General features: G+C 50.3%; 1 protein-coding gene across 10 annotated transcripts; it reads left to right on the forward strand.

Moving 5' to 3' along the window:
* Positions 1-740: 740 nt before the first annotated feature.
* Positions 741-8,673, forward strand: Lin7c (lin-7 cell polarity scaffold C). 10 transcript variants are annotated; one of them, XM_021263953.2, is made up of 7 exons: positions 837-900; positions 1,873-2,016; positions 3,685-3,803; positions 4,152-4,223; positions 4,911-5,120; positions 8,335-8,398; positions 8,501-8,673. In XM_021263953.2, the coding sequence occupies exons 2-7, from the start codon at positions 1,926-1,928 to the stop codon at positions 8,566-8,568; spliced, it is 624 nt and encodes a 207-aa protein (XP_021119612.1). In that variant the 5' UTR covers positions 837-900; positions 1,873-1,925; the 3' UTR covers positions 8,569-8,673. The 10 variants fall into 10 exon arrangements, 6 of the variants coding, with proteins under 6 accessions (XP_087067640.1, XP_087067639.1, XP_004851635.1 ...); XR_002397229.2 differs by adding an exon at positions 5,560-5,797 and having other exon boundaries at positions 847-900; positions 6,434-8,673; XR_015451406.1 differs by having other exon boundaries at positions 848-900; positions 5,560-8,398.
* The last annotated feature ends 1,391 nt before the right edge of the window (positions 8,674-10,064 follow it).

Consider the following 10,064-nt stretch of genomic DNA (forward strand, 5'->3'; position numbering starts at 1 on the left):
CCCGAACTGGACAGGGCGTGGTCCCAAATGGACAGTGTGATAAGTCTGAACCAATACCACAAACGCCCAGTTAGAATAGTATAAAAGGAGCTGAAGACCTCAAGCAAGTCGACGATCCGTCCCACCGACCAGTCTACTAGTCAGTCTGTTGATCTGACTACCGACCGGGACACATGCACCTGATCCCGCTGGAAGGAGCATCGCCGCCGACCAGACGAGACCAGAGGACGAGGCCAGCAGAGAGACGGACAGCCTAGCGCCGAATCGACGCCCTTCGTCTACGGATCGGACCCTCTGACCCTGCGGGAAGAAACGTCGCGCTCCCATAAGGACTTGCGCAGTACAGGTACAGGGACGTGGTAATTGGCAGACTTAATTTTGTCTTATTTAATATCGTGTGATAATTGCATAGAAGTGAATTATAATAATATAAGTGTGTGAACTGCCATCCGAGTCTGAGTCCTCTTTACCCGCGGTACCTGCTCGCGACACTCAGAGACTGGTCTTCTCGCTGTACAGATGGGGAAACTGAGGCCACGGGCGGTTCAGTAAGGAGTCTAGGTTCATAAAGATGCCAAAGATCAAGCTTGGACTAGACCCAGGCTGCCTGACTCTTCTGCGGCGAGCAAAGCATCCCACGCGATGGGCTCTGGAGCACAGGCCCAGGCGTTGACTAAGAGTCCAGGAAAATAACCTTTTCAACCTCAGACGCCGGGACCGGAACCGGAACCTGACATCAGTAGCACTTCCCCCAGATATCGCGATACTACGGCCCGCGCTCTTCCGGTCCTTGCCAGACTCCGCCCCACTGCCGCGGCCGCTCTGTCGTCATTTCCGGTGTGCCTCTGTCGCGGAAGGAGAAGATGGCGGCGCTGGGAGAACCTGTACGGCTGGAGAGGGGTGAGTTCGCCCGGTGTCTGGACCGGAGCGGGAAAGGGCCGGGTCGTCGGCGGGGAGGAGGGCAGAGGAGGGGCGGCCACCGGCCCCGAGCCGGCCTGTCCGCGCCGAGCCGGCCGCCGTCCTCGCCGGGTCGGCGCGGGGAGGACACCTGATGCTGGGCTTCCGCGAGGAGCCGAACCTGCCTGCGATCGCGCCGAGGGACGGTCCCGGGTGGTGCTGTCAGGCGCGACCTCTGCTCTTCCTGGGGCACCCGCGAGCCCGAGGAGCAGATGTCGTCACCCTGTCATTGCACCCGACCTGGGGAAGCTTGGGTTCGCGGCGGCTCCCCTCCCTCAGGCCGCCGAACACCCCTGCGGGGCTCTCCCCTCCCGCCACCCGCCTGCGTGGGTTGGGCTGTGCCCCAGCCTCGGTGCCCCTACTGGGAACGGAGAGGGTGCCTTACAGACAATCACGCCGGCCCGAGCCTACAACGGGGTTACGTAACTAAGTGGGGTAGTGGCGGATGGTGGAACACTTGCGGGCGCAGTGACATTTCTGTCTACAGTTGCAGACTGTGGTTGGCTGCTTCCCGGAGCCGAATGGTTCAGGAAAATGAAACCTGTGTAGATAGCAAGGAGCCTGTGCAAACACCTGGACGTGCCCCTCCCAGGGTCCTTGTTCCACCCCGTTCTCCCCAGACCCTTCCTTGCAAACAATTCAAGCATACTTCTGACACCAGCATTAGCAGTCATTGGTTAGTCAGCAGGTACCAAGTAAACGTTTTCAGCACTACTGGGAAGCACAGCTTAGCATAGAGAATGAAGTTATTTTGCACATGGTAACATGTGCAGTTACAGTCTGAATATTAATGTTTTTAAGAAGGAACTACATTTTTAGAATCATTGTACATAGAGTAACCTCTCTCCTCGTGCCTTCCCACGGGCGGATGTGCACTTGGGGTTGTTAGCTGTGCTCCTTCTGGCCTTTTTTTAGAAATGAGGTTGTTTCTCTCCAGACGACCAAGACATTGATGAAAGCATCATTTTATGGCAGAAGAGAAGCTACCTGGGGAGACTTGCACAGTTAGCTTAAGACTGAGACATCTTCTCGGCACAGTGGTGATGAGTGTGAACAGGGGTAGGTGTTTTTTATTTGCAACCAGAGCTGTAGGATACAAACAATCCTTTCCTCCTTGTGTTGACAGTCATTTGTAGTTTAAATGGAACACGGAGTGTGGAACTTCACCCTCGGGCATTTAGCTTTGACAGTCTTGGCTTTGTGATTATGTTACAGGTACTAGTAATGGCCATTCAGCAGGATAAGAAGGTCAGATTGCATCAAGTCTTCCAACAGACTCTTAAACACTCCCAGCAGTCCTACAGTACAGAATAAGTGTACATGAAATGAGATCTTAAATCATCAGAATATAATTCATTGGCGCACAGTTTGAGCACATATTGGGTACAGTTTAGATTTGATAAAGAGTATTTTACTTTTTTCATCTTGATTGAATTTCATATTTATTTATTTATTTAGAGATGTTGGGGATCAAATCCAGGGCCTTGAGCATGCTAGGCAAGTGCTCTACCACTGAGCTACACCCCAGCCCCTGGGTCTGTTGGTCACATATTTTTATTTGGCTTTCATATTGTGACCTAAAAATAACTGACCGACCCGCAGTCCCATTTGCCAGCCATTCTGCTCATGGGAAATTGGAATGGAAGAGGTCTGTTTCCATTACATTTGATTAATATTGGTTTAAGCTTTTAGTACCCAAAACTGAAAAACTGTGTGCTTTTTTTGTGACTTTAGTGTAACATGTAGGAACGTCTTCCACTCGGGTTGGAAGTCAAGGGATAGAATAGCAGGTGTATTAAGCATCCTGTGGTGCAAAACAATTAAGGAGAACACAACAGCAAAACTCATGAATGCTGTGGCATCATGGCTGAATCTTGTACGGGTCTTCATTCCTAGAACGCATCATCACGCTTCCTAATGACAGCTGCTTAATATGTTGGTGTGAATGTGTACAGCCCCGGTACTTGTTTAGGGTTCGTGGGTGCTGGCATGACCTAACACTTAGCTTGCCAGGCCCCTTTCTGTGTGGCACTTGGCTCCACCCTGAGCCCCTCTTCTGAGGAAAGTAGCTCTTCCCATTCTACAGTGAAAGAAACAGATGCAGGAAGGTGAAGCCGCTGGCCCAGGACTCCTGGCTGGTACTGAGACCAGATTGACAAAGCTGATTGTTTTCAGTCTCTAACTTGTATTTCATTGAGCGTGTGTGAATTAAAACACTGTGTTAGCGACCCTAAGCTAAAACAGACCATTCCTTTGTACTGTCCGCCACTGCCTGGGTCTGTGGCTGACAGTCCCTACCTGGGTGTGTACCACATTTCCTTCCGGACGTGGATGGTGATCTCCTCCCAATGTGGGCTCTTGCAGGATCCGGGCTTCTGCTTCCTTCGGAATTCATGAAATTTTTATTGACTGATAGCTGCTCAGAATACAGCCAGCTTTTCTGGAGCCGTAGGTTGCTCCTGTGTGTGACACTTGAGACCCGGTCCTTTCCTGCTTTCCTGGGACATTTGGTATCTTACATTCAGTTTGTGTGCAGCTCTCAGATTGCTTTTCAAAGTCTGTGCTTCTGTAATCCCGGGATTGTTTTCTAATCTCTAAAATGTAGTGTGCTCTGATTTTACACTGCTGCTCCCCATGCACACACACTTGCATCCTGAGGCTCCCCCTCTATTTTCTGCACCGCACTCGTTGTTGGGAGTGAGGACCCCCTGTGTGTCTTGTCTCTAGATATCTGCAGAGCGATCGAGCTGCTGGAGAAGCTGCAGCGGAGTGGGGAGGTGCCACCACAGAAGCTGCAGGCGCTGCAGAGAGTCCTCCAGAGCGAGTTCTGCACGGCCGTGCGGGAGGTGAGCCAGGCTCGGCCGGCATCAGCAGGGTGGGGTCAGGGTTGGCCAAGGGCAGGTGCTGACCTTTGCCTTCAAAATCTCCTAAGAAAACAAACTGCAGGAAAGCATTAGGTCTTGTTCCTCTCATGTTTTGGAATTTTCAATAGAAAAATATTTGGCTTTTTAAATTAAAATTTTATTAAACATCAGTAATTTTTACAAAGCAAATACTAATAGCAAGAGGCAAAAGAAAAGGTTTTACCAAGATGCATAACTTTGCTTAAAATTTCAATACGTTCACTACCATGGCGAGAACCTAGGCGCATTGTGTTCCAAGACCTGAGGCATGATGGCCGCTCTGGTTTGCAGGTGTACGAGCACGTCTATGAGACAGTGGACATCAGCAGCAGTCCTGAAGTGAGGGCCAATGCAACCGCAAAGGTAAAGCAAGAGTTCCTCATAGATGAGAGGTGGAAATGTGCAGTTAGTAGATGCGTAATAAGTGTATTCTGAGACCCAGCATATGATATCGTTCAAACTCTACTACACTTGTCAGAATAGGACATTTTCATTGGCTGTCTGTATTTCCTCATGCAGTGTAGATAAGGAGTGGAAAGTGTCTTCTCCCAGTACCACGTTGTAAGTATCATACTTACACGTACATATTGCCCGTCTAATGTGCTGATTTTGTGGCTGACGAGGAGGCCCCCAGGTTGGCTCCCAGCCTCAGACGCACAGAGAATAGGCAACAGGGCTGGGTGCTTCCGCTTGCTGTTCAGAACCCCCTTCCCTCTGCGCTGTGGGGTGATGTCAGCCAGCGGCCTCCCGGGTGGGGTGGGCACGTTTGCACACTTCCTCCACACCAAGCTGGGTCCCGATGGTTTGGAAGACCTTGGTGTTCACAGAGGGTGAGTCGTACTCGAGTTAGTTATTGGCAAATAAATTTTTATTGCTAGTTAATGTTTCACCAAACCAAATACTGGATTTTTTGCTCAATACAAACACTTAAACGTGTGGGTGTAGTTTGTCAGATTTGGTTTTTATATCAGAAATGAAAAAAGTATTTTTAAAAAGACAAAAGAACCCAGGGAAGCAGGGTGAGGGTCAACATACGATGCTTTCTTTCAGGCCACTGTGGCTGCGTTTGCAGCCAGCGAGGGACATTCTCATCCCCGCGTGGTGGAGCTGCCGAAGACGGAAGAGGGCCTCGGCTTCAATATCATGGGGGGCAAGGAGCAGAACTCTCCCATCTACATATCTCGGATAATTCCCGGCGGGATTGCAGACAGACACGGGGGCCTCAAGCGCGGAGACCAGCTCCTTTCTGTGAATGGAGTGGTGAGTCTTTCTTTGTAGTAACGCATTGTGGCCATGTGGGGGTGCACTTGAGTCACCGGAAGGGTGACCCCACTGCGAGTGGGGACAGTGCAAGGCGGCCAGAGTCCCCAGCGCTGCTGCTTAGTGCCCTAAGGTTTTGGGAATTGAACCCAGGGCCTTGTGTACCCCACGAGCTCTGTGCACTGTGTCTGGGCCCCATCCCCAGCCCAAGGGTGTTTTTAAAGCCTTAAGGTGGGGTTGCACCCCTGAGGTGAACTGTCAGCACCCTGGGCCCTCTGTGAGCTTCGCTCTCCGCTGCTTGTCCCTGGGCAGAGCAGCGTGGGTCGGTGCCTGCTCTGGGGGGTCTCAGTTCCCGGGCAGCCGTGACCGCGGGAGTGCACTGCTGAGGGCAGGAGTAGCCCTGCAGCTGGGTCGGAAGCCGACAGCGCGTGTCCCGCAGAGCGTGGAGGGTGAGCACCATGAGAAGGCCGTGGAGCTGCTGAAGGCCGCGCAGGGCAAGGTGAAGCTGGTGGTGCGCTACACGCCCAAGGTGCTGGAGGAGATGGAGTCACGCTTCGAGAAGATGCGCTCGGCCAAGCGCAGGCAGCAGACCTAGCACGGCCGCCTGCAGACGCCTGTCTTCACATCAGTGCGGTTCCTGGGATGCACACACTGTTCGCTGACACGAAAAGTCAGAGGTGACGAGGGCGATTCTGTCCTGCTGTTTTTACAGGCCTTTTTCAAGTACAGATTTTTGTCATAAAGTTGTTATAGATTTTTAAAAATGCTTTTTTAATATTAAGATGTACTTTTACATTCTTAATCTTTTTTTAAGAAAAAAGTTCTCATTTGGCTACTTATTAACAGTTCTCCAATTTTTTTTTCTTTTTTTTGCTTTGTTTTTTTTAACCTGTGAAATTTCTTTACAGTTTTCCAAGAAATTACACCTGATAGTCTCATGGATAGTGGTTCATTACACCGTCAACGTTAACGACACTACTGCATTTTGTACTTTGAATACACACATAATATATAAACACACGGAAGAGCAGAACTCAGCATAGTGGAGGTTTTTTACTTTTATTTAAACATAACGTGTAATGGACGTTCATTTATAGTGATTTATAAGAGTAAGTTTTTAAACACTGAAGCATTCATTGCTAAAATCCGTATTCTTTCCTAATCGAGCAGCGAGGCAAGAGGATGAGATTCGATTGCTAGCATCCCTGATGATGCCCCTATTGATATTCAACCTTAGGTCGTAAATTAAAAATGCGAGTCGGTGGCAGATTCATCTTGTGCACCTGTTTCCTGAGCTGGTTGTTTTCCTTTAGATCTTCTCGCACTCGGCTCCTTCAAGCCCAAACAGGAGCCGGTTAGTTTGTGGTGGGAAACAGCAGAGTCAGAAGAAACAGCGACGCCTCCTGCCTCCCCTTCTGCATGCTCACCAGCTCAGAAAGAATGGATTTTAGCAGGAAAGAGGACAGGATTGAGATGTGTGGAGGGCGAGGGCGTAAAGGTCGCAGCCTGGAGGAAGATACCTGCAGGCCTTCGTCCACTGGGGGCCTCTGTTTCGCTGGAAGCAGCTGCTCGGGAATGGCCGCGACAGGGTGCCTACGAGCGGATGTGAAAGTTGAGTTCATTTCCCATCACAACCACCTGGAACCCTGTACTGTAAAACGCATGTAGATGGCAGACGCTAAAAAGACATAGATTGAAAAGGAAAAAGGATTTGACGTAATTTCCATCCTGTGTTAACAAAGTGGGCATTCTGTAACATTCCTACAGGAAGATAGAAATGTATACCTTTTTCTGCATGTATATGAGCACTGAGTCTTAAAAGATGATTCCAGTTTTCAGTGGTTTTCCAGAATAAAAGCGTTGTTATTTATCCTTTAGGTACTGAACACTGGATTGCATGGTTGAATGTGTCTTTAGTCCACGCGAAATGTGCTTGTTAATAGGATCATGTTGTTCAATTGTATATCTTCAAAATTAATTGATATGCTTTTCAAATGTTGAGACCAAAGTAGTATAGTAGAATTATGGACTTAATTTAATTGTAAAGTTACTAGAGGTATTTGTTGTAGAGCTTTATATATTAAAGAGGTATTGGTGCATATACAAACTGTAATATTATTGTTATGCTTGTGTTCTTGCATTCCGGGGCGGTTTAGCCCCAAAGAAGTCTTTCTTACAGCTACAGTCGCTCTTTTAAGGGAGTAGCAACATTTCAATATAAACTCGAGCTTCCTGGTTCAATGTCTCAGCTGTTTCAGAACTTCCAGCCAAGTTCAATCTTTTTGGTGTGAAAACTTAGTAAGTTGAGTGAATATTTTTTCCTGCAGTAGCCTGCAGTCTGTGCTCTGTGGTTTGGCACCTGTTTATAATTCTCACACTGAGACCGGCTGAGAGGAGCCGGGCGCAGCAGTTTCACTGGGTCCTGCCGAGCGTGAGCAGCAGCCCCTGCCTGGTCCCGTGGTGCGTCTCAGAACGGAAGTCTTGGCCCCGGGAAAGCGCAGTCAGGGCAGCGCTGCATGGTGGCCGTCGGCGGTGAGGGGAAGCAAAGAGGGGGTTCTCATCTCGAATGCATGCTCCCTAAATGAAACCAGACGCATAGCACACAGTAGGTGTCTGGTTTGTCAATGATAAGCCAGCAGTCCTCCCCAGCTTCCTGAGTGTTTTCCTCGTATTTCAGGAGCAGCTGACTGTTATGAGCCTGGCTGCCTGTTACAGTGCCCTGACCCGTGAGTGGTCTCCTCCCTCACGGCTAAATTAGGCCCCTCTGTGTTAAAAATCATTCCACAAGGTTCTCATGGACCCAGGGCTGACAACCGCTAGCTTACACTGGACTCTGTTCGCAAGAATCAGAATAGAATCATTCACTTTGCAGCTACTTAATCATTGGTTATATTTGTCAGAAGTTTCTTGAAGAAAGGGTACCTGGTGTTCCTTATTTGGAAAATAAGTACACCTTTAAAAAAAAAACAAACTAGGGCTGGGGATTTAGCTCAGTGGTTCCAGCGCCTGCCTCACAAGCTCAAGGTCCTGAGTTCAGTCCCCAGTACCAAAAAAAATATATCTACCAGTAGCTTAAATATGAATAGTAGATATTTCACCGTTCTGTCCCCTTTGCCTTTAAAATTTACAAAAGTAAGTTTATTTTCTGAGAAAGCAGGTTGAGCCAGGCAGACGGGTACTTTGTGTTTGCTAACACCACGCTGTCTTACCACAGCCACTTGGTCTTTCACCATGGCGCCGGGCGACAGTGGCCTTGTTCTCACGATGTGACGATTCAGGTGTGTTTTTGAACAAATTACTGCTGTCCTGTTCTAAATTTTTTAGGGATTTTTGCTCCAGTACTTAAGTGGTTTGGCTCAAGTACTCTGTTTACATTTCAGATTGGCATTTTAGCATTTCCTACAAGACACGGCCGATCTGGAAAGAACCTGAGCACGACGCGGTGTAACTTTGAGAATCCCTGTTGTGAATATTTTATAATGTGGAATGATGCTGAAATATTAAGGACTTGGGTAGTTGTATTTCCTGAATAAATGTATGTGAATTTTGTTAACTTGAAGTCTGTGGTTTACTCGGCCAGCAGTCTGCTTTTCTTCTTTATTGTCCAGACCTGCCTCGTGCAGTCGCTTCCCAGGCGAGCACAGTGGCGGAGGCCCTGGGGCAGCACTAGCTCCTCATTCTCTTCCAGAACTGGACTTTGAACCTGGACGCACCCTTGAGCGTAGCTGGCACACGGTGTGTTTTCACCTCTCTGTTGGACGCCGTGCATCCAAGGTGGCTGTCCAGCGACACTTTCTCAGTCCGGGACTGCCATGGCAGCCGCTCTCTCATTCAAAGGCTTATTTAAAGTAAGTGTGTATGAGTTATGTCCTTGTTCTTTGGATTTGAAAAACAATTTTGCTACAGCCACAAATGCTGGAGGCTGTGTGCAAAGGAACTGGGACGCCGGTTAAAAAGGCCCACGGTGAGGCTCCCGTCCGTCCCTGGGTCTCAGACACCGAGTAGAGCGAGCAGAGCGCTGGACCTACAGGCCTCGGCCCGCTGCCCTGGCGTCCACCTCAGGAGGGCCTTGCTGGCCTTTCCCAGAATCGGCAAGGACGGAGCCCAAGTGGCTCAGGGCAGCTCAGGGTCCGGAATGCGGCGGGGTTTGGGGGTGCAGGGATGAGACACCTCCAGGATGAAGACACTTGGGGATCAGCACAGGGGTCCTCTGGTCGGTCAGAACCAGTGCTGGAGGCGGAGGGGGCCCAGCCCTGGGGAGTCACTTGGAGGTTAAAGCTGGGGGCGGGGGCCTGCCACTCCCCAGGCCTGGGTCTGCGCCCGGCACAGCATGGGGACGCCAGGCCCCCAGGGGATGGCTGGGAGCGTTTGGTGGGTAGCCAGACAGTCGGCCCGGGCCTGTAATCCCAACTACTGGGGAGGCTGAGGCAGGAGGATCACAGGTTTGAGGGCAACCTAGCACAACTCCCTCTCCAAAGAAAAGCGTTTGTTAGGGTTCAGACTCTGAATGTGCTGTGCACCTTCGTTCCCATAGCTGTCACCATTGTGGATTCCGGTGTTCACGTAAGTAAGGGTGTGGGGGTTCAATGTCTGACACACTTCAGGGGCAGGCAGCGTCCACGCGAGGTCCTGGAGATTCGCCCCACAGAGCCCCCTTTCCACTGTATCCCTTCCTTGGGACAGCCACTGTGGTGGAGCTCACCTGTGGCCCCAGAGGCTGCAGCAGGAGAATTTCTGGAGCCCACATGCCACCCCCCAGCATATGCTGAGACCCCGAAAGGACAGGAGAGGACAGTGGGTATGTGCAGTGCCTCGGGGTGAGCACCTGAACCCCACACTCACAGCCGAGGAAGGCGAGAATGAATCTCGCACCCCGAGTTGGGAGAATGAGGAGACCCGGCCCTGTGCGGCCGCCTGTGTCCTCGAAGCCGAAGAGCAGCAGGG

This window comes from Heterocephalus glaber, unplaced genomic scaffold (genome assembly GCF_053883595.1).
Source record: "Heterocephalus glaber isolate CG9 unplaced genomic scaffold, H.glaber_assembly_v1.0 deba00001428, whole genome shotgun sequence".
Lineage (NCBI taxonomy): Eukaryota > Metazoa > Chordata > Mammalia > Rodentia > Bathyergidae > Heterocephalus > Heterocephalus glaber.

Bases quoted from the DNA above. Each gene is read 5' to 3' on its own strand.
- Lin7c (XM_021263950.2), top strand. From the start codon at position 1,926: ATGGCAGAAGAGAAGCTACCTGGGGAGACTTGCACAGTTAGCTTAAGA. The intron at 4,224-4,910 runs GTAAAGCAAGAG...GCTTTCTTTCAG, and splicing joins GGGCCAATGCAACCGCAAAG to GCCACTGTGGCTGCGTTTGC. The intron at 5,121-5,559 runs GTGAGTCTTTCT...CGTGTCCCGCAG, and splicing joins TCCTTTCTGTGAATGGAGTG to AGCGTGGAGGGTGAGCACCA.